This window comes from Aplidium turbinatum, chromosome 18 (assembly GCF_918807975.1).
Source record: "Aplidium turbinatum chromosome 18, kaAplTurb1.1, whole genome shotgun sequence".
Classification (NCBI taxonomy): domain Eukaryota; kingdom Metazoa; phylum Chordata; class Ascidiacea; order Aplousobranchia; family Polyclinidae; genus Aplidium; species Aplidium turbinatum.
The window spans coordinates 2,540,064-2,564,686 of record NC_137489.1 but is presented as its reverse complement, the minus strand read 5'-3'; the positions used below and the strand labels follow the sequence as shown (position 1 = coordinate 2,564,686).

Below are 24,623 nucleotides of genomic sequence, written 5' to 3'. Positions count from 1 at the left end.
TGAAATGGTCATAACTTTTGTATTTTAACTTCAAACAACCTAAATTTTGGATTATATTATGCTGGTGGGTGGTTTTAACTTATGATAAAGCGTAATAAAAATATGTTGATTGGTTAGCTTGTTACGAAAAAAAACAAAAATTTTGCGAAATGTTCCATTGGTCCCACCCCTATGGGACCAATGAAACACCCGATGGGACCTATGGAACGCTATTGCATTAGAGCTAAAAGCACTGCTCTTTGTCAAGCAAAATCTAGATTTTTAACAAAGCACCACGGAAAACATTCAACACCAATCGAAAAAAACGAATGCACAGAAAAATAACAAAAAATGAAACCCACAAAATAAAGTCACGTGGTAAAGTTGTTAGGCTACTAAAAATATTAAAAACCTAAAAACTCTACCCCTCCAAATTTAAACTTTCTTACTGAAGTGCAGGCGTTTCCAAGATATCACCTTTCAAAGTGAATTCCTTATTCCGAAGTTTTCAGTAGAAACACTATAGTTCCATAGGTCCCACATAGCCATGATGTTTAGATAACTGGTTGTAAGTTTGAAATGATGCACTTCACTGTGCTGCATAATTGTCTATATACTGTTTAAATAAATGGTTTCATCGGAGATTCTGCGCTAAGAGTCCTGCTTGCCCTAAACTCCTGAAGAATTCTTACAAAGTTAGACCTCAAAGGTACATTTTCAAGCTCAAAAACATAAAAAAGCGTTTGCGTCTTTCAAAACAGCCTTTTCCAGAATTTTCGAAGTTGATTTCTGCTTACATGTCAAAACGGTGTTTCCAAATATAAATATTTTTTAAAATCCACTTTTGGTTTGGGAGCAAATCTGGTGTTCCATAGGTCCCGGCGGCAACTTTTGAAAAGGTACCATCAAAAAATCCCCTCTGAGCAACAAAGGAAAACGTATATTCTAGCTCAGTTTAGTCATTCGTTCCCCATTGGTTGGCTTGGCGCATTGGGTTAGGGCGGTGGTAGTAATTAGTAATTACATTGACGTGGGTTTGATTCCCACCACAGCTGTTGCTCTTTTTTCTTCTGTAATTACCAAACCAAGTTGAAAGGGGATTTTATAATGGTACCTTTTCAAAAGTTGCGTCCCGGCGTTCCATAGGTCCCACACTTCCCTTACATTTTAGCTACTGCTAAGTCAGCAAATGAGATTTTCCTTCTCATGTCGGACTTGCTTGGTCATCGCTTGTCAAACTCATTTTGATGACTTGTGACATACCAAGTTTCGGCTTGCTCAGTTGTTACTTGCTGAGTTTCATCATTTACCAAGTTCAGCCACTTGCTCAGTTCAAACTGCTGACTTGTAGGAGACTCATTAACTTCAACACTAAGTTGATTATGAAAATTCGTCTTAAAATTACAATACTACAAAAATTTCTCTTAAATCATAGACCAACAGTTTGCAAACCTGGCTTGACTAAATCGCTTTGATGAAAATATGACTCACTAGGTGAGGAGTCAAATCAAATAAGACAAAAATGACACTGATGGAAATGCTGTGGCCTAAGTAAGAAGCTAAAATTTAGCTTAAGGAGAAAAGTGACGTTTTAATTCATGATTAATTTTAAACTGAGTGTTTCACTTACCCTGTGAGCATATGATAGATGCCAGGTCACTCTCAATGAAGTTCCTTCGACTAGAGTAGTTCTTGGAGCTCCTATGATAAACATGGACATTTTAAAATGTGAAAATACTTGTGTCATAGTTGGTAATGATGTACTGGGACATCGGAGGCAACAATAGTGGTTTTTGCAACTTGGTTTATTGTACAGTAATTACCCGCATATCGAGCAAGTAGGGTCTGAATTGAGTTCAGCTATTTTGCACCCATTGCAACAACATACAGTACACTGTGATCATAGATGCAACATCACAGACAGCAGGAAGCAGCGAAGGAACATGCAGTCTTCGACGGGCTTCTCCCTGGATTTGGCATTCGACTAAGTGTCTTTGCAATACAGTCGCGTGCTCTAGAGCGGTGTCGAACAGACGTCCTTTCGAACGACGTGCAGACGTTCTCACCACTTGGCCATGCAACCGGCGATAAACATTACGAACTAAATTCTAAAAAAGTTGTGAATCTGTGCATAGGCCAAAGCTCTTTAATCCTTTTCAACCATTGAGATGATAAGTTTCAAATCTTGCAATTGATTGAGTTTCGCTTTTAGCAGCATGATCGTTGCTTACTTCACTGTGTAGATTCTAACAATCTTTTTAAGCCTGATGCAGCGAGTTAGTTGTGGCAATATCGAATTACACGAGCTTTCGGAACACATGACTAGGGAACTGCGTTCCGAAAGCTCGTGTAATTCGATATTGCCACAACTAACTCGCAGCATCAGGCTTAAAAAGATCGTTAGAATCTACACAGTGAAGTTTCAAATCTTGTTTTGGCATCAAGAAAGTTCTTTTTTTGGTTTAGACCAGGGGTGTGCAACATTTCATACAACCGGCCTACATATGCGTGTACAAGCCAAACTTTAGACAGTGGACCAAACTTGCATTTCTCATCGACTATTCCTACAAAGACAAAACAAGGAATTTAGTTTATTCCAAAACTAAAACTTAAGAGAACTAGCTCACACAACCAGCTTTCGCTTTCTATTTCAACGACTGGTTGCCTTTAAGGTTTTAAAAAATCTGACTTCTACCCTCAGATTACAAAACCGTTTGAACATACGGCCCTTGCTCAGCCAACACATGTAAGGAATAACAGGTCTCTTGCTAAACAAAGTTAATATCATCCAAAAATATGACTGCCGTAGTGTAATTGAAAGCTTGAAAAATTTACTGGATTATTACGTTTCATTTCAAAGTATTCTTGGCGCGGCCAGAAACCAAAGCTGCGGGTCACATATTTTCTCTCAGCAGACCATAGTATGTTGCACACTCCTGGTTTAGGCCATTACGGTAATGTAGACCTAAAATTAATAGCTATTTGCAATTTTAAAGGTCAATCTAATTCTATATTGCTTAAAGCGCTTTGCATATTTTGTGATTTTATAGATGGCTCAACAGATAAAGTGTTGGCTTTTTAATCATGCAAACCTCGTTCGACTCCCGGCTTCAGCTGGTTGTTGAAAACACCGCTAACCTCTTCCTAGGGTGTAATAAATTGGGTGGGCATAATTGCTGCAAGAAAGGCGGCCGAAAGAAAGTAACTGGCCACCCTATACTCTCCTTAGTGCCGAAGGCTTTGTACAATGAGAACTTTATCTTCTCATACCCTACACTGGAATCAAGCATGGGACCACCTTTACCTAGTGCATCAGTGATGACGATAGTTCTTCAGCCACCCACGTTCGCGTTGTATCTAGGCACGCCTTAAAATTGCTGATCTTTGATCAATGGCCTCATGCTTTCTTTAACTTTTATTTCATTCTTCATAAATCGTGTGTTATAAACGCACGTAGAGAATGCAAAAAATATGAATATGAGATTCTGTCAAGAGTTTCTGTTGTTGACGACATTTAGTATTGAAATACTAAATTTGATGGGTTTATATTACTTACCGGAATAAGGCGGCGATCCACAAGGTCCAATGGTCCGAGCATTATCAAGAAAATCTAACGTGTATTGCCTCGCTGGTGGGAACGTTAATCTTACGTGGCCGTCAGCTTTCCTTGTCCATAATGACATCAAAAACAGAAAACACAACGCTGATGACGTCAACATAACGTCAAAAGTACTAAATGAAAAATATTAGGCTAATGACCAAACACTTGCAGATAATCAATTGTTTTGTCAAGTAAAAGAAATTGTTGAAGTTAATGTACAAAAATGTGGCAACACTTTTGTATAAGGCACCCTTCTCTGTCAGAAACAAGATGGCGGAAATTACGCTTCTCGGTATGTTTTGATTTTCTGATTTTTACTTACTTAAAAACAGACCGATCTTCGTTCGTTAATACTAGCTTAAGGAAGTGGCTTAAGTATATTTGAAGCGAATTTTATAACTCAACAGTGTTTGGAAATTATAGCTACTCAAAAATCTTGAAACAAAAGAAGAATTACAAGTAGAGTGCTGAATAATATTGCCAATATTGAGGTGCCGGAAAATGCTATCGAAAGGAAGTAGCCTATTTCACTTTAGGTGGCAAGGGGCAACATTAGATAGATTTGTCACTTATTTTTGGATTCTACACAAGTAGCCTAATTTTACAAACACCATTGTAATATTGGCAAGATGTTGGCTTGGCTTTACTTCATGCGAGTTTCTAAATTTTGGGATGATTTAGCTAACCAAATCGGCTAGTGGTCCTTTTTGTTGGAGCAATTGCTCGCTTCTTTCTTACTTTCTAAGTAGGCCTACCGTACCTGTAAGATAGCTACCCTATCTGTCCAATAGATTACGTCTCCTCATAACAACTTACTCTAGCGTCAGCAGGACAACCAACCAATATAAAAATAATCTAGTTTTCTATGTCGCAAAATCGAAATATAATCAAAGTTACATAATGTAGGTCTACTGTTTAACAAATGCAGTACTTATCAGGGTTGCCAGGTTGCTGAAAGCGTTTTTAGCCACAATGACACAAAAAAATTAGCCAGCCCCTATATCGACCCTAATGAAAATCAAAAGTCATATGAAACAATTAAAACACACTTCAATTAAAATAACTGACACAAATGAAAATTCATACAGACAATGTCACATTTTTGCGCAGCAAGATTTCCAAGATTAATGGTTCTAGTATCTCCCTGTATTTGGTTCTTTGATTGTTCAAGTGGCTAAAGCTCAATTTTTTTCTAATCAAGCGCACCAGAAATTAGTCACAATGGCTAGTTTTAGCCACATCTGGCAACTCTGGTACTTTTGGTGGACTGTAAGGTTGCCAGATATTTTTCGGTTTCAGCCCAACTGCTACTATTAACATTTTTAGCTAAAAATAGTATGGTTTTTGTGAAATTTACTTTAAATGAAACAAAACCAAACAAAATCAGCCAGCACATTACTCGGGACTGCTTAATCTTTCCCGCCACTTCGAAACATAATTACCAAAACTTCACAAAAATGACGAGAAATTGGCAACTCTGGTTGGTTGCAAAGGACAACACAGCAAGCTTCATGTTAAAAATCGAGGTGTTTATTTATTACGTCATAGTAATAAAGCATATTTTTTATACAATTTTATACACATACACGATCAGGGTTGCCATATTGGCGTTTTTCCTGCCAAATTCCACAAATTTGGCGTTTTTTGAAAGCGTTTGGCAGGAGAAAATTACGTTTGGCAGTTTGGCATTTTTTTGTAATTATTACGGTACCGGTACAACTCACCACTACAGTTTTTTCAAAAACTTTTATTAATGAAAGTCAATCAAAAAACTTTAATTTATTGACTGGAAACTCTGAATTCTTAATTTATTGAAATGGAAGCTCCAAACCAGAGGCCACTGGCCAGTCGGTAACGACTAGAACATCACACAACTAAGGCGAAAGAGCCACGCAGCTTGAGTCCTGTCTGTCATGAGTTACCAAGGGGGGTGGGGGGGACTTGTATACCTGGGACTGGTATATAAGCTCCCCACCCCCCTTGGTAACTCATGACAAAGACAGGACTCAATGGACATGGCTCTTTCGCCTTAGTTGTGTGATGTTCTAGTCGTTACCTGGCCAGTCACACCAGTCACCAACCAAAGTTGGAGTTGGACTGGGCAGCTGGAGAGATGCAGTTTTGACATTTATTTTCTTGCCAATAGTAAGTGTTAACAGGGTATGGTTAATGATGCGCAGTCGCACCGTTTGAGTTGAAAGCATAGCTTAGGCCAGAGGTCTTGTAGAAATTTGAACCGGAACGTATTTGGCCTACCGGTATGCTGTACTGTGTATGAGGCTGGCTGGGCTGAACACGTTGATATACAGGTAGGCTATAAACCTATACGGGAGGCTACTGTCTCAAAGAGAACACGGTCACTGTGCAGCCTACCAGGAATTTCGTTGACTTGAGCTGCTGAATTGGTACCGGAAGTTCTTCACCAGTACCGTACATGCACTCTATTACGTATATATGGCATGTGAAAATGAAATGCGTTTTTTTTTTATCAGATTATAATCAAAATCTAAAATTGTAGTCTGTCCGCCCCCCCCCCCCCCCCCCCTAGCTACGCCACTGTAGATCACCTTCAGTTAAGCTTATTCAAACAGAATATTTGCGATGCAAAAGTTTCAGACAGCTGTTTGATATTATGAATGCATGTGAAAACCCATCGGATGCCAGAATAGCTCCACATCCACTTGTAAAAACATGCACTACAAGGCCAATTGGTCTTTATCACCTTCCTCTGATTGCGCTTGGTTGATGCTTAATAGCTCCAACTATGTGGCTGCGTACAACCTTTGAAAGTTTGTTATAATTTAGCTTGATACATGCAGTTTGTGTTTCATTATTCATACTAAGTGGTCTATCAAGTTAAACTAAGACAATATACCATCAGACAGAGCTATATGTAGCACCAAATAGTATGGTGTATGACCTTTCTGATTAACAGAACAATTGACTATTAACACTAACAGTTTGGCATTTTTTTTGGCAGTTTTTTTTAAAACCCTGAAAAATTTGGCAGTTTTTGGCGGTTTTTATGAAACATTTGGCAGGCAAATATACAGGTAAAAGATTTTGCTCTCCAGGTCTAAATATATAAATTGGACTCAAGAAAAACTAAGACCTGGTGAATAACTAAATTCGGACAAAATAAGAAAGGTATTTAATTGTGATCATTTCAGTAGCAAAACTTTCGAAATTGAAAAAGAACTCGTAGAAAGAGGTCACTATAAAGAAACCTTGATTTAGGCAAGCTAGAAGCTATCAGTGAATTTGGCAGCCATTCTGTTAGTTGCATTTTCTGAGTTGGATTGCTCAGAGTTAATTTGAACTTTGAAGAAAAGTAACAAGAAATCTTTTCGGACGTCTTTATATTTTAACTAACCGTTGTCAACCTTCATTCTCACCCAGAACAAGAGAAAACCCTGTCCAGGTTTGGTGCTGTAACCATTGACTCAGAAAAAGGTTGTTTATGACCTACCAAATCAATTTTCTAAAGGATTAAATCTGGACTTTTTCATTGTCGGCCTACTGTATGTTACAACTCTGCCTTTTCTTTAATTTTCTTTTGTTGGCCAATAGTTTGTAGTTCACCACTAACTTTTTATTGTAAATTTCTACTTAAATAACACTAACTTGGTACGTACGGTAGAAGGCTGATGTTTTAACTTCCTTGTTAAACTTGTTTATTATGACGTATTAATAGTGATTTTGTTTCTAAGTTTTTTCTCACACTACTTCGACTTGATTTGCTGTACGTTCTATTTAGTCTTAATTAATTGCAAGTTCTTGCATTAAATTGTCTCTTTTGTCACCCATAGCCTAAGTAATTTCTCAGTTCTGTTATATTGATTATAAGATATAAATGCAGGTGTTGGTGGTTTATTCACTTATTTGTTTTGTTGTACAATCATTCCGTTATCTTTTGTATCCTATATCATTGGTTGTTTGTTTGTCTATTGGAAACATTTTCTTTCTTGCAATGTCTGCTGACTACGTAAATTCTTACTCAAAAAACTCCCTCTCTAGTAACAAAACATATTCTCATGACCAGAACACATTTACTACGCCTGCAAATTTTGCCACTGAAAACACGTCAAAGAAAACCATCGTCACCACCTCTGAGTATGCAGACGTTGCTGAAATACGTACAAAACTAAAGCATGGATCTAAAAAAAAATTCTCAATATTTCACTTCAACATGGTTAGCTTAATAAAAAACAAATTTAAATTAGAAGAATTAATGACTCAGTTGGATTTTAAACCTAATATAATGTGCATAACGGAAACAAAATTAAAAATGGAAAATCCATTAGTTAATATTGCTGAATACAAATTCATACAAGCTGATTCTCCAACCAATGCTGGTGGCGTTGGAATGTACCTTCATAACTCAATCATTTACTCTAAAAGACAAGATCTACAATTTATAATCGAAGACTGTGAAAACATGTGGATAGAGCTGTCTCATACCAATTCTAAAAAAATTATTATAGGCGTTGTATACAGACATCCATCTTACAGAAATTATGAAGTTTTCTTGGATAAATTCAGTGATACTTTACACATGATTCAAAAAGAACGTTGTGACTTCTTCGTTTTGGGTGATTTCAACATTGATTTAGCCAAATCTAATAAAGAATCCAAAATTTCTTCTTATTTGCAAGCTGTAACTGCTTTGGGATGCTCAAACTTGATTAATGTGCCTACCAGAATTACCGAAAGTTCGTCAACATTACTTGATCACATTTATACTAATAACAGTGAAAGTGCACAAACTAATGTATTGACTTATGATATATCTGATCACTTACCAACATTTTTATTAATCAAAACTGTACCACGCAAAATGAAAAAACGTCCGTATTTGACAAGAAAAATTGAAGAAAATAAAATTGATGCTTTTTTGAGTGAACTTTCAGATCAACTTGAAAACCTAAAATTAACCACAAGCTATAAAAATATTAACGACAGCACTAATAAATTGATACTTATTTTGCAAACACTAATCAACTCTCATTTCCCATTAAAAAAACTCAGTAGGAAAAAGTCTGGATTGTACAACAAGCCATGGATCACAAAAGGAATTCTGGTTTCAATCAAACACCAAAATAAATTATTCAAACTTTGCTACAAAAAAAATTGTCCTGAAAAAGTATCTTTTTACAAGAAATATAGAAACAAATTAACTCACATTAAACAAATCTCAAAACAAAACTACTTCAAACAACGCTTCAATGAATCGAGACACAACTCATCAAAAACATGGAAATCTATCAATGAACTTCTTCAAAAAAAGAAAGCTAAAACGAATACTCTTCCCAATGAACTTATTGCAGAAAACATTTCATACAAAAAACAAGAACAAATATGCAACCAACTTAACTACCACTTTACACATATTGGCGAAAAATTAACCTCACACTTAAAGCAAAAGTCAAACTTTGATTCATTCATGGGGCCTGCTTTAAAACAAACATGTGCGGTATATGAAACTGATGAAAATGAAGTCGAATGCCTAATAAACAAACTAGATGTTAAAAAATCGGATGGACCAGATGACATCTCTTCTCGAATGTTAAAGTTATCAAAAAGTATTATTGCACCTCATTTAACTAAACTTTTTAATGCATGCTTGAAACAAGGAATATTTCCTGACGCTCTAAAAATTGCAAAAGTTATTCCTATTTTCAAGAAAAAGGCAAAAGCAGATCCAACTAATTACCGTCCTATTTCCTTGCTTTCAAATATCAGCAAACTTTTAGAAAAAATTATTTACAAACGCTTGATGAGCTTTCTTGACAAATTCAACGTGATTAATGATCAACAATTTGGATTTAGGGAAGGTCATTCTACAACGTTAGCATTAAGTAATCTTCATGAAAGACTAATTGAACTCAAAGAAAAAAATCATTACGTTTACCTGTTATTTCTTGATTTAGCAAAAGCGTTTTGACACCGTTAACCACCAAATACTTCTAAAAAAGCTGGAGTTTTATGGCCTGAGAGGTTTAATGGGAGGCCTTATAAAATCTTACTTACACAACCGCCAACAATATGTTTCTGCTGATGGCTTCAAATCAAAGCATGAAAATATCACATGTGGTGTTCCTCAAGGATCTATACTTGGACCATTGCTTTTTCTGCTTTACATAAATGATTTGCCTCTTATAACAACTTTCGATTCTCAGCTATTTGCTGATGACACTGTTTTTTTTACTTCAGCAACATCTATTTTGCAATTGCAGCAAAACACTGAAATTGAGATGCAGCGTATCACTGATTGGTTCAATGCAAACAAATTATGTATCAACTACTCCAAGACATTTTACATGTTACTTGAACGAAAAGGAGGGTCAACTTCAAAACTAAATGTAGTCTTAAACAACACAAAAATTCAAAAAACAAACAACATCAAATATCTTGGCATATTTCTTGATGACAAACTGAGTTGGAATTATCACATTGAAGATCTATCTGGGAGATTGGCAAAAATATCTGGAATATTTTATAAAATTAGAAACTACACAAACAAACAAAGCATGTTAACACTGTACTATGCTCTTGCACGATCAATAATACAATATGGCATTTTATGTTGGGGTTCAAGCACACAAAAACTGCTCAAGAAAATTTCGACAATGCAAAATCGAATCATTCGCACAATAACCTTTAGCAACAGAAGAGCAAAACTTTCACTACTGTACCAAGATCTCGACATACTTCCCATCACTAACTTGCATCAATTAGAAATTTCTAAATTTGTCTTTAAATTTAAAAATATGCTATTGCCAAGCTATTTTGAACCTTACTTTAAGGAAATTACTGAAGTACATTGCCATGGCACTAGAGCTTCTCAAAAAAATAACTTTCACTTACGTAGTGTCAGCTCAAGAAAAGGCCAAGGCAGTTTGAAATTCTTAGGCCCAAAAATATGGAATGATTTACCTTCTGAAGTAGTAGGGGCTACGAGTGTAAAAACTTTCACAAAAAAATGTAAAATTTATTATATGAAAAAACTTTGTCTGTGACTGTTTTTATTGCCACAACATTGACGAGTGTTATCGCAAATTTTTCGGATTGAACATTGTTGATACTACGTAGACCTAGGTCTACTACTCACGAACTAGTGCTAAGTACTATTTATTAATGGCTGTCATCTTATGAACTGTATTCAAGTCGGCCTATAAACTGACTGATTTTGTTAAGGTTTAAAGTTATATACTATGATTAGGCCTACTTTTAGTGTTTCTGTTTCGTCTTTTATGCTAGCAGTTAGAAGTTGTTGTTTATGCATAGTTTTTTGTTTGTTTTTTTTCTCATAACTTACTACTTTTGTAGGGCATGATATTTTTTGATATTTGAATAAAATCACAGCAATTCACTTGACTGTCGCAGCAGTAAACAACTTTTTGTTTTCATTTTTTACGGAACTTAAGCTTATCCTATTTTAACGCATATCTTGGTTTCAACGTAATGCCGATGTTTGACATTTGTCACATTAAAAACACGGGAAGCAGCTGACTCGATGACTAATATAGTCTTTCGCTGCTTCCTGTCTGTTGTAGATTCTAGTTATGGTGCTATTTTATTTGCATTGTCTATATTTTGTACCGTATACTTTTCTCGCAACAGACAAAATAAAAGGTTTCTCTCTCTCTCTCTCTCTCAAAGCTATTTTGGATCTGGCAACCCTGTACACGATTACAGGTATCCGTGGACGTTGCTATACCAGCGACAACCACGAGGTATCTAATTCGTAGCCTAGTAAAAGTGCACTTTTGCACGATTTGAGTAATAATTAATTTATTTTTCTGTAATAAAATGGATTATGAGCAAAATGGTTGAAACGCCTGGTTAATCTATTCGAAAAATAAATAGCCCAAAATATCGATACAAAACGCATGCTTAGCAAACGTTTCGAAAACTAAACTGTCTTCATCTTCGGTGCTAAACATTTATAGCACTGAAGATGAAGACAGTTTTGTTTTCGAAACGTTTGCTGAGCATGCGTTTTGTATCCGAAACGTTTGCTGAACATGAGTTTGGTATCTACATTTTGGGTTCTTTATTTTTTTATTAAAATGCATTATTATGTCATATTGTGATTTAGGTAATGATTGCTGCTGTATTTTATAACGGTGGTGTCGGCTAGGCCTACTTGCAGGAATTTTTTTTTTAACATTTAAAAAAAGGCAATATGGATTGGATGCAAGCTACGGTCATGATCTGTTTTATTGCATTGATCATTTTTATAATGGCTTTTGCCCAATTTTATTTAGCAAGAAAAGTTCGAAACAGTGAGTTTACTAAAACAAGTCTTCCTAATAACAATTGTAAAAATTTACAATTTTTTAGGTACAGTACTGTAGTCTATTAATTTACTAAGGGTGTTCAAAACATTTTTGTTTCTTTTTGGTTTCAGCTTAAACTATCTGTCATGATCTCGTTATGATCCAAATTAGACTAAGTTTCTTGATAGACCTCTGTTCCCTTCCGACTTGTTTACAGTTAGGAAAATGTCCAAAATTCTGTTGTGTTTGAACCAGGGCTACTTTTCATCACTTGCCGTCTCGTTGCTCAAAACAAGTTGCAATGAGAATCGCAAGATCAAGAGACTTTAGCTCAACTCTCGCCAAGTGCAACTGAGCACCGTTCTTTGAAGAAAAAATTTTGATTTTACTTTGCAGAGGCTAACCGAGTCCACCCAGCAACCAACAACGTCATTGCATCGAGAGGTGACGGCCATGAATTGCTGCTTTGAATGACGTCTTAAATAAAAGGCCTGCAAATGAACCCATTAATTATGATGCAACGGCAGAGTGTGGAGTTCTGGCCGTCGTAATGAGTTGTCTTGTTCTATTCTTTAGCTATTAGGGAACGTTCAAATATTACGTAACGCCTTCGAGGGGGAGGGGGGGGTTTATGCAAAGCGTTACGTTAGCGTCACATCGGGGGGGAGGGGGTTCAAGCAAAACGTTACGTAACGCTTTCGAGTACGGAATGGTAGTTTTTTGTGCTGAATTCGTAGTGAAAAAGCGTTACATGGGGGAGGGGGGAATTGAAAAAAGCGTTACGTTGGCGTTACATGGGGGAGGGGGGTCAAAAATTCGGAAAAAAAGCGTTACGTAATATTTGAACGTTCCCTAAACCGCATATCGGCTACTTTTGATTTTGAACAAGCAAGCGATTGCTGTGTCAATGATTTAATGTCGCGACACATAGGCTATGTAGCCTTGGATATAGCTCAAGGACAAAGATCCCGAAAAGACGTTGAGTCGAAATCGTCATATTTTCACAACCAACTATTATTTTTGTCATAACAATTTCGAAACACTTTTTATACGATAACAAACTTTATAATTGCATAATTTGTATGTACAATTGCATACAAAAATAACTACTGTATAGCGAAATCGATTCTTACTTAATAAATAACACTAAGAGGTTAGATTGTTGTGCAAATGCCAGCATTTGATGAATGCAAAATAGCAGTATGTTGTACAACATTGAGAGCAACTTACATCTAGGACAGCGGCAGCGCAATGCAGAGCCACGCATGTCTATTCTTTTTTTTTCTTAGTTAGCTGTTGTAGCTTATGAATAGCCTAAGTCCCCATTTAGCCAAACTGTTTCTTTGTTTTGGGATTTGTCGTTTAAATAACTTTTACATTCATCCCTTTCATGAGGAATTTGTCGTCGAACTCTTTGCACTATATTTTTGCACACGGCTCTTGGATCAAGAAGAGTAAAAAACGCTTTTTCTCACCCTCTCTCACCAACTTGCAACATAAGAGCGACTCAGTAGCCACGAAGCATTATTCTTGAACAATCGTAATTGTGGTGTGGTCAGTTCGAGCTCGATTAGCTTCTCGCCATTTTGAAGTTTGTCGGTTTCATTGCATGACAAGCAAAGATTGAGAAAACCAAAATGAAAACTTCAAACTTAACTCCAGGTACCATTGCTTAGTACATTCACTGTTGAATATGTTATATGAAATATTAATATTTTAATTGTGTTATATTTTAACTTAGTGATATATCATATTATTTTATTATTAATATTTATTTTATTGCCGATTACATTCATATAAAGTTACGTTGAGAAGATATTCCACACGTTGTTAAGCGAAGCCGCTAAATTAAAGTTTATTGCAAAGTAAAAAAAAATTAAATAGATTTGTAATCCTAATATTGTATTAATATAATTATAATGTTTTATTTACAATGTAAAAAAAACAACAACAAAAGCAATATGAGATCTAATTCATAAGTGAGTATATTTTGTCTGTGTGAACTTACTCAAACCATTCAGTTTTATTTTCTTCTTATAACTTTCGATCTTTGATAGTGTTTACATTTTGATAGTTTTTCAGCTTGTTTATGTTTTGGATACAAATCCCAGATTGCGTCTGCAGACATTGAAGCAATGTAAAAGTGACGGGTTTTGTTATGTAGGAATCTCATACTTCATTGTACGGTTTTAACTAACTGTCAACTACAGTATGTAATGCCATTTGTTGTAAAACTGTTGATTCTCACTTCTGATTGGTTGGGTTTAATTGATCTTGCGTGCTCTGTGCGCAGTCGACGTGTTGTCTTCTGGCGTGATTCGCGAAGCTCTTGTTCACATTTCTCTTTGTCACCTGTTCAGTCTGAAGGTGGACATGAAGATTGGCTTCCTTGCTTTCCCGGCCACTTAATAATCTAAATCTTCAACCACCGGGTGTAAGCCTGGATACGACAAACAAAACCTGTTCAGTTGTGTTGTGAGGGTTGTAAAGAGTTTAGGTGCTTACTTTATGTTTAGCTATGTTTTATAAAACCTTTGTTATGGCAATCTTATTAAGTAAATAAAATATGTCACCATTCAAACCCATTTTAACCTGTTGTCAATTATCTGCATGTATTATTCCAAAATCACTTCTCTTTGAAAGGTATTCTAAACCACAGTATCATGTTTTAATTCAGACACCAGCGAACTGATATCTCACGGCTTTCATTTGGTGGGGTGGCAAGTTGCCTTGTTGTTCTTGGGAATCTCTATGCTCATTGTTGTTCTTTTGATGATTTTCCTCAAAATGTACAAAGATTCAAGAAAAATTAAAGGTGAGTGTTTTTTCTTTGATTTAATTTAGATAAATAATTGTAATTTAATATTGATTTTTTAAAATATTTATAATAAATTATTTCCCTCTCACTTTCTCAACGATGTAGCTTCAACACAGCGAACATGATGCTTCGCCTGATTTTAAGAAAAAGTTGTTTTGAAATAGATTTTACAGAACGTTTTGATCAAATTTTAATATTTATTGAACTTCCCTGTCATCTTGTGAGTAGCTAGGCATTCGAACCGAGTGGTGAGGGCCCTAGTACAATGTTCAGAATGCTGTCGGTTCGACACCGCTCAAGAGCGTCTGACTGTGTCTTTGACAAGACACCAAATAATATGTTGATGGTGGACACGTAGATTGTCTTCTGGTTCACTTAATTTAAATATTCAATCACCGGGTATAAACCCACTCGCCCATGCAACCTGTGATTATCGCAATGGTGCCATTACAACTGTCCTGGGTAGCAATTCGGTGTTTGCTCATTTGTTGGTTTTTAGACATTTCTCTAAGCTTTGATAACTTTTGTAAAAATTTCCAAAAACATTGGTTCCTCATGATAAAATATTCCTAAACCGAAGTTTTGTTTCTTTCAGAACAAAAGTCACTGTTCAACATGACGTCATCGCCGCGAGAACCAACCGAAATTAAAAATTTTGTCTAAAACAATAATAAACTTTGATGCTGTTCCTGTCAAAAGAACAAAGAATTTTTCGTTGCAAGTCAACCCAGGCAACAAATCAGTCATTTTGCACATAATAATGCTTGTTTTTGTATAGCGCTGTAACTATCGCCAGATATGCGTTGCACCTCCGCGCTTTACAAAGCAGACAGTGTCAGTGCAGCCGTAAAGAGACACAATAAACCACAGACACTACATAACAAAATTTAAATAAGATAGAATGATTGTGTGTGCATCAGAAAAAATAGTAATGAATTGGGTTAAAGAATTCGTTTCCTTCAATATCAGGCGGGCCAAATTAAATAACCCAACGGGCCGGAATTGGCCCGCGGGCCGTCGTTTGCCCATGTCTGGTCTAAAATCTCTGATCTGACATGACAAGGCTTCCAACCCACGCCTATCCATGTAAAAAAAGAACTGATTTGCTGTCTGGAAAGTTTCTTGGCTTCTATGCACTCTGAAACAAACATTCTTCTCAAAAGAGGTGACGCTGTATCAAACCCAACAATGCAATGCACCGAAACACATTTGTGATGAAACAAAGACATTTGTTTGGCTTCCTTGTACGTATCACAAACGTTTTATTACGGTAGTTTATGTAAAAAAAATTAATTAAACGTAACTATGCTTGTGTTTTTAAGATTATGTAGCCTATATGACCACTGTGCTGTAATCATTGGAAAGCGAAAATACGATTTCGCCACATTATAAAGTAATTATCGAGAACTGCTTAGACAGAAAAATTCGTCATTTTTACATTGATTCAATGTCTGCAGACTTTAAATCAATCGAAAAATGAGAGGTCTTTCTGTTTGAGGGGGAGCAGAGTCTTTTGCCTGTGCGGTTTCAGTAGACGATGTTATTTTACAGCGTTTTGGTTTAATAAGCTACATTAGCTGTATTTGGCGTTTTTGCTGTGCTGAATCGGAAAATGTTCATATTACCGATACACACAATGCACATGTTTGAGCTAACAATTCGTGTTTTTTTTTTATTATAAGATGTGTTCTATTTTATTTTGCTTTTAATCGCGACATAATTTGAAGCACATAGCTGTAGTTGTTTGCTATGCATATGAATTATGAGGTCATAATTAATCAATCAAGTGTTTTCAACTGTATATTTTGCAGCACACTAGCCTATTTTTGTTTCTAGCTTGTGCTATGCATTCAGAAATACTTTGCAAAACTCTTCCCCTTGCTTTGCTGCAGAAATTTGTGTATCTCCTCACGGGATGTTCTTTTCTATTATAAAGCATTTTATTGCATCATTATTAATGATTTTTCGACAAGATTTCCATTATCAATGTTTGAATTTCTATCTAGTGCTTCTCAAACGTTGCGGAATAAAAAAGTTGGAGAAGCAGTGATTTGTACAAAATTGTAACAAAAACTAGTTGATTTATTTTTTAAATCAGGGTTAAATGCTATGCCCCTTGATAAATTTGTTTAAAAGACGTTGTGTTCGCTACAAAATAAAAAAAATCATGAAAACGTGTCTCATGCATTGAATTGTGTATTTTATAAAATGGACGCATGTTTTATCCATTTCAAAAAATAGCTAAACTGCTAATTGTGATGTCATCATGATAATGATATGTCTCATGCGATTTGAAAATTGCCTATTGTGTAATCCAGGCAGGGCCTGATTAAGGCTCACGGGGGCCCGAGGCACAGCTAAGTTAAGGGGCCCCTATTGGCAATCGCTTTCGATGCAGAGCAGAAGTGCTCAACTGTTACTGCAAAATCGTTACACAATTTGAAATTGTTACTCAAAAGTAACAAGTGTGCACACACTGGCACAACAACTTTCACTACCTACGCCTGGGGAAAGTGCTATAAAGTGGACCGGCTGATAATTTGGACCACTGTTGATTTTTCAATGACTGAAGTAAATAATTTCATGGTTTGTGAACAGCTTGAATTAACCTTTCTTACTAACCTAGTTTTTACTATTTCAGATTCAAAGGATTGAGCTGGGCTTGGTTCTTTGTTGTTACTAGAGGTTTTGTGTTTTAGAGGTCTGCGATGTTATATGCTGGTCTAAACTATTGAGAATTTTTCAAATATTGCTACAGTTACAAAAGATTATACAAAAGTAATCTGCAGGAGAGGCATTACTAATGACTATCTGCCAAAATCTTAAAGAAATGTCCACTGTTTAATTCTAAATGACACCAAGCAACATAAGATTATGCTAACTGTAATATGGACCACATAACTGTTTGGTAATATGGACCAGTGGTCCAGGTTATGGTCAATTGGTAGAAATTTGTTTCTCAGTAATGAAGACAGGTATAGAAATGAAGTTCCATGAGATTTATGCATTTTTTTCAAACTTTCTAGAGTGCATCATAAAATATATTTGTAACTTGCTTTCTTATAGTGATAAAAGCTACTACCAGTAATTTGCATAATCACTTTGATATTATAAACAATTTGATTAAGTTCTGACGACATGTCTAAGCATGGAAATTGGATTTAAAAAAGCAGGAATTTACCCCATTAATCCTCTTGTATTTGATGATCAAGTGATTTTCACTCAACTGAAGTTACTGACAAGCCTCATGAAGTAGACACCTCTCCAAACAATGTATCACCATTGATAAATGATGATCAAGATATGTCTACTCAAGATGCAATTTCTCGAAACATTTCACCTTTGTCACAATATATGGTAAACATTGAGAAAGTGGCAAAAAATTCTACTATGTCAACAGAATTAAATGCTGGAACTTTAGCTGATGCACCGTATGAAGCAATCTCACAAGCACCAGGACCATCGTCATTGAGTGTTAAGAACTTACAACCTTGTTCAGTTAGCATTTCATGCAGGGTATCTGTCGAGGACATAAGCCCACTTCCAAAACAAGTTACGAAGGGAAGAAAACGTAGAAAAACTACAAAGGCTACTGTGCTGACAGGTACGCCACACAAACATAAAATCAAGTTTACAGAAAAAGCTTAACCAGCAAAACAAGTGAGAAAAGGCTTTAACCTTTAAGTCTTCAAAAAAGAGAGTTATTCCAAGCAATGCTGCTTCTGCATGCACTTGTCTTGTGTGTGACGAGTCTACTGATGAGGATTGGATTCAGTGTTGTCAGTGCAAGAAATTAGCCCATGAAAGTTGTGCTGATATATCAAATGCTCATTTTTACTATTGTGACAACTGTGCCAACGATCAATGATTTGAAACTTGTTTGAGATGACTATCATGAACGTTTCAGACTATTTTTATTTATTGAGTGTTTGTGTTCTATTTCATGCCTTTGAAGTTTGACTTCCTTGATATATTTACTTTCGCATGACAACGATCCATATTACAGTATGGTGGTCCATATTATGAAACAGGGTGGACCATTTTAGAAACTGAGTTGGTAATATGGACCACTATATAAAAAAAATAATAATGTAGTTTTCTTTGTTTGTGTTATGTTTTTTTTTGATTGGAATTGTTTTTGCAAACCAACTAGCCTGTAACTAATCAAATAAAGTTAGTTGCACCCCAATGTTGTGGATCTTTTTAAAAATATTAAGATTTTTCATTAGGTGGTCCAAATTATAGTACTTTCCCTACTAATGTAAAAAAATGGGGGCCCCCAAAGCCAAGGGGCCTGAGGCCTGTGCCTCGTGTGCCTCATGGTTAATCGGGCCCTGAATCCAGGGCTTCCCAAACTTTTTTGGTCGCGACCCCTTTCAATCTCCTAAAATGCTTCGCGGCCCCTTACGATTAAAACGACGAACAGTGCGAAATATACGTTTGTGATATTTATTGAAAAGCTTAAATCTAACGAAAACCAAAAACAATTTACCGTTCTCAGCTCAGTTTGTTTATATTTATTTCTAACCATAACAACGAAGCCTATGGGCAGCCTACTGGAAAAAAAACAAAAAAGCAAACACATTTATTCAGGGTGATGGGTGTGACTGCTTTCCACTTTGCCACAAAGCAAGTCCAGCCGTGGCTCAGTGTTTGTTAATGCTAGTCTCAAGGCGTTTTCAATGTTGCTTAGGCTGGAACTGTAGGCGAAGTGAGAACATTTTAGACAAATCATTTTGAAATTTTAATTTCCAAATCTTCAATTTTTTGATAAACGCATCAATTTTAGATTTCAATGCAAAATATTGATATTTTCTCCTAGGGGGACAAATTAAATTCGTTTTGTTTTTCAAGCAAATTTGACATAATTTCAAAAGAAATAGAATAGATGTTATTGCGAAAATGGTGGACCAAGACTGAATTTTATTCTGTTGGAAAAATCACGATTTCGGTTTTCAGCGTTAATTGGCTAGCCAATTTAAAGCTTTGACTTTTGAAAGCCACCTTCACTTCACGATGAAGTAAAAGAGTCTTTAACTCCGATTCCATTTCACCTCATAAATTTTCAAAAATACGGGCAGCCTATTGAGTGCGCGACTCTTTACTGTCACAGCATCTCGCACAGAAGTGATAATATGCAGTACCTTGTGCAAGTTGGTATACTTCCTGCGACCCCTGAAGTTCGTTACGCGACCCCCAGTTTGGGAAGCCCTGGTGTAATCAATGTAATTAATAAAACATCGTAACAAAGCTTGTTTGTGTGATTTTAACCACTAAGTTTCTTTAGCTTGCTACTGCAGTCTTGTTTTGTCCAGTTAACATAACTTTGTCACAGCAACTCGAATTTATCACCGAAACACTGATATGTCAAAACCAACAATAATGAAGAGTTCGTGACAAGATGTTCGTTCGTTTCATTTTATGGTTTTTTCATATCCAAACAATTGGTTCGGATTGAATGACGAAAGAAAGCAATTCGTCTAATGACAATGTCGTCTCCATTTCTAAACATGCCAACAACTGCGCGGTGATGGTAGTTACGAATCCGGCATCCTTTCTGCCATCTTGAAGACACTTTGCAGATGACTTATCTATTTTTGTTTTTGTTAACTATAAATACTAACAAAAGGTAAAAACCATAAACACTTAACTTCTAAGACAAAACTATAGGAGCAGGACTTCTAAGACTTGGACACAAAACTTCTAAAAAAATATAACGCACACACACATACAAATAACGTCTTTCAATGTTGTCAGCAAGTCGGTTAGTTTTGTTTTTGCAGTCCTAGATCTGGTATGCTTGGCACGCAATGAAGCCTCAAAATCTGCACACGACCCTCGTAAGGTGGCGTGACAGAGATTGCGATGAGTCGGGGCCGTGTGCACTTTGGAATGCAGAGCAGCGGTTCCAGCTGATTAAATTTTGTGACTTCTCAGTAAATAAGCCTTTTTTACGTTGATTCAACGTATGTAGAAGGACTGATTTGCTGACTGGGTGACCGAAACTTCCCTTAGCCATCAAGGACAAAAGGCTAAATCAGCCATAAAATAACTGGTATGTTTAAAAACAATTTGATAACTATTTTTGTAGGCCTACACATTTTAACCCTTCTGTGGTAATGCGATTATTACAGCTTTGGCTGCACTATCGTTTCTTGCGGCAATTATAGCAATTGATATGTTTTGATTGAAATAATGTCAAATGATGGAGATTTGTTGCCAATACAAGCACAAACATTCGAAGTCACAATTACATAAACTTTAGATGATTTTCGGTTTGGGAAGTAGCTGATTGTTCGAACCAGCAAGGATCAATTTATCTGGGAGATTGTGAAGGGACTTTTTGGTGACTTATAAAAAGACACGGCCATAGCTCAAAAACAGTCATGAAAATGCCGTGGAAATTTTCCCTCGTAGTGTTTCTATTAGTCTCAAGACTGCAAACTAGACCTGGATGCCTGGGTCGTTTTGTCAAACTCTAAAATTTCCAAGCCCAAATTCAAATCTTAAATTCCAAAAACTCGAAAATTTTTCGATTTATTTCAGGTTCACTAATTTGCTACTTTTAAAACAAGAAAATGAAATTTTTTAGATCCCAGCAAAGTAAAGATCCAGAAAAAAATGGTGGCACCAGAGTTTCAATAAAGTAAAGTTTGTAAGATAAATTAGACAATGCAAAAGTGTAGGTAAAAAAACAAGTTTTAGGGGCCTGAGGGCCTTGCCTCCTAATTTTTTTTTAACAAAGTTATCTTGTTTTGACGGTTTTTGTGCAATATTAAGCCCAATAATGGTTTTTAATCAAGAAGCACAGCTTGCATTTGACCAAATTCTTCAAAAGTGGAAATTGGCGCGTTTAAAATGTTTTTTCTATTTACGACCACAAAAATATTTTAATAATTTAGTCGTTGAAGGTTTGTAGGCTATATAGTGTTGTGTAGGTTTTACTAAAATTTCGACAATCAGTATAAGATGTCCCTGCTTACCGGTATTCAGCTTTTACAAAGCATGTGTCATCTCATACCTCTATGAAAACTGAAACAGTTTGTTGGCTAGTTAAGTGAGCAATCTGTTTACTTCGGAATATTTCATTATTTTCTTTGTTTTTGAGAAGCACCGGACATTTTTGTCCCATGCTAAACCATAAGCTCTCAAAAGCGCTACTGTCCCTGTGCAGTGTGCAGCAGAGATGCTGGCAGAACCAGCGTAGTGGCAAGCAAGACGTGGCCTGAGCAAAGCGATTTAAACAAAACAATGATATTTAGGTTTAATTCGACTTCGTTAATTCGATCTTGCAAATGCACCGTGAATAAAGTTATTTTTCTGTGTTTCTTTTTTTTGTAGTGAGGTGCAATCGCTTCAATCGCGCTTCTTCTTCTTGCGTTTGAGGCCGCCACAGATCACGTTGTTACATCCAGGTGCAGCAGCCAATGGATTGTGTATTCATCGAGCGTTGTTAGGTCCACATGTCTATCTTGTGGTCGGTATACAGGACATTGATAGATAATGTGGCGTGCAGTTTGAAAAATTGAGCCACACGCACAAGATGGTGAATCGGCGAGGCCCCACTGGAACATGTTGGTGCTAAAACGGCCCACTCCAGTCCGCAGGCGATTGAGCTTCACCCATTCCTTCCGGGGTAGTTCTGCTCCAAGTGGGTGTTGGTATTGGGAAGGACTGTGAAAGTCAACGAAGTAGGCTATGAACAAGTTCAAATGCATAAAAGGAAGCAAAGAATATTGACTTAAAGAAATATCAAAAACTTCGAACACGAAAACAATTGTTACGCTTACCAACAACCGAATACAAAGCGACGGTGACAGTAGAGATGCATCAACCAGAGATGTACGTATACGCCGCAAATTCTAGACTTTTTGTTTACGCTAACGCTTACGGCCACATTTTTTTGGGTAGCTTGCGCTTGAGGCTGCGCCGTAAAGTTTTCGCGGTTTTTTAGCGCATAGCGTCAACGCATACTTTTTAATGTATTTTTTTTTTTCGCTACAACACGCCAATACCTTCCAGCGCTGCAGTTGAAAGAATGTTTTTAATGGGCAAAGACATATTGGAACCAAAACACAGCAAAAGGTCAGATGAACAGTTTCAGATGCTTGTGTTTCTTCGTGGAAATTCAAAATAAAACTTGTTTGTTTCGAGTGGTTTATACCGTGTGAATGTTTGGCACCTAGCAAACACAATGAGTTTACGCTAGTGTATGCGCTGACGCTGACGCTGCCAACTTTTTTTACAAGTTGCGTTGACGCATACGGCGTATGATTTTTCGAACGTTTGCGTTTACGCTGACGGCGTCAATATTTTTTGTATGCGCGTACATCACTGCCAGCAACCATATATCTGCATTGCTTCATCTCATAACTGCGATGTGATAGAGGCTTGGATAGAGTCAATAACGTTGGCAGGGAGGAAGGTCCAAATGCTACTTTTAAACCAGCCATGATTTTAGTGGCCGGTAACTTTTCCAAGTGCCCTAAAATTTGAAGAAGCCATCGCGTATTCTTTGAACGGGGTGCGTTTTTCTCGGAATTGTCTGGATTTAGGGCCCGAGGATCTAATAGGTAGCCGGCCTGAAATATTTACTCAGCGGCTCTGGATATGGTCAAAGCAAAGTACGAAAACATGAATATGATCAGGAAGTAGGGAATCTCCTGCCTGGGACAGGACCGCCCTGGGCGGCACGTCTGGGGGCGGCACTTTCAGACTACGACTTTTGATTTTGATTATAATCTGATAAAAAAACGCATTTCATTTTCACATGCTTTTTCTTGAAGGGGTGGCAAAACCTGAATCCGCCCCGGGCGGCACATTCCCTAGCTACGCCACTGTATGTTGGTAAAGATATGCATCAGATAAAGTTGCACGCGCCAGCTACAATTGTTTTCACTTTTCGTTTACTCTGCTTGTTGCGGCACTATCGAAATGAGTGTTTTGCTGTATGTTTTATGACAACCAAGTTTTTGAATGCGAGACTCTCGAAGTAAAAAGTTCGAGAAACTTGTCACTTTTAGAATTTCCTTTGTGTATTATTGGCATACGAGAATACCTTGAGTAGGCCATGGTGTATTGTCAAATGTAAATTGCCTTTGTTACATTTGCAAGTTGCAACTTGCAAGTGTTGATTGCGGGCCTATTTTTTCAATCAACGAAATAAAAGTTTTCTTTTTCTCTTTCTTTTCTAGGCTTGGTGACTGTGCATTTTTAAGATGGTGTTTTATTGATACATGTTTTAAACCGTTTGGTGTTACTTTTTCTTTTTGTTAGTGCCAAATTTGTGTGTTTACTTTATCGTTCTCTACATGTCCGCACAAGCAATGAAAAATAAAATTGAAACAAAATAAAGCGACTTGACTACTATGACTTTGTGCATGCTAAGAAAATTCTCTGAAAAAAATTCTCGTCCTTTAAAAGTTACAATGTCATTATTACAGAGGTTGCTGTCAGGTTGTGTTTTGTCACTTTCCGTTTTTATTAGACCTCTATTCTGGATGGGAATTGTTTTTGCAAGGTGGTAAAAAATGAAAACTAGCAAAACCAAACGTGTTTTGGTGCAATGTTTTGCTTGAAACCTTAACTGTGACGTCATAAAAATTACATTCATATTGGCAAGATCACACAAACCCCACATCAGAGTTGCCATATTGATATTTTGTTTGTTATGAGAAATGTAGCACTTTTGGTGAAGCTGAAATAGTTACTTCTTCGTAAAAAAACACAGGCATTAAGTAGGTAAACACATGCATTTTTTTATTGTTTTTTTAAGATATCTTACGCGCATTTTGAATTGAAAAATGACCTGTTTAAATGAAAAAGGAGCTGTTTTTATAGATAAGTCAAGTCAATTTATTTTGTTTCAGTATATATGTATATACGATAAGAACAATGTCAATCAAACAACACAGTCTATAAAAGTTGAAGACCTTTGTTTTGT

At 36.4% G+C, this 24,623-nt stretch overlaps 1 protein-coding gene and 2 long non-coding RNA genes across 3 annotated transcripts in view; 2 read left to right on the top strand and 1 right to left on the bottom strand.

The window, feature by feature from the left end:
* LOC145787463 (uncharacterized) overlaps nt 1-3,829 on the bottom strand; it is a 29,086-nt gene extending 25,257 nt beyond the window's left edge. Inside the window, exons 1-2 of the mRNA XM_082599210.1 lie at nt 3,536-3,829; nt 1,610-1,680 (exon numbers count right to left, since the gene is read on the bottom strand). Of these exons, the coding sequence (XP_082455336.1) occupies nt 1,610-1,680; nt 3,536-3,698 (234 nt within the window). The 5' untranslated portion in view covers nt 3,699-3,829. The remainder of the gene's footprint in view (nt 1-1,609; nt 1,681-3,535) is intronic.
* A 7,891-nt stretch (nt 3,830-11,720) lies between these two features.
* On the top strand, nt 11,721-12,366 carry LOC145787330 (uncharacterized). The gene is made up of 2 exons (XR_014291386.1): nt 11,721-11,868; nt 12,259-12,366. It is a non-coding gene; the product is annotated as an uncharacterized LOC145787330 (long non-coding RNA).
* An 861-nt stretch (nt 12,367-13,227) lies between these two features.
* On the top strand, nt 13,228-16,854 carry LOC145787963 (uncharacterized). Its single transcript, XR_014291462.1, has 3 exons — nt 13,228-13,524; nt 14,540-14,677; nt 15,276-16,854. It is a non-coding gene; the product is annotated as an uncharacterized LOC145787963 (long non-coding RNA).
* Nucleotides 16,855-24,623: the final 7,769 nt, after the last annotated feature.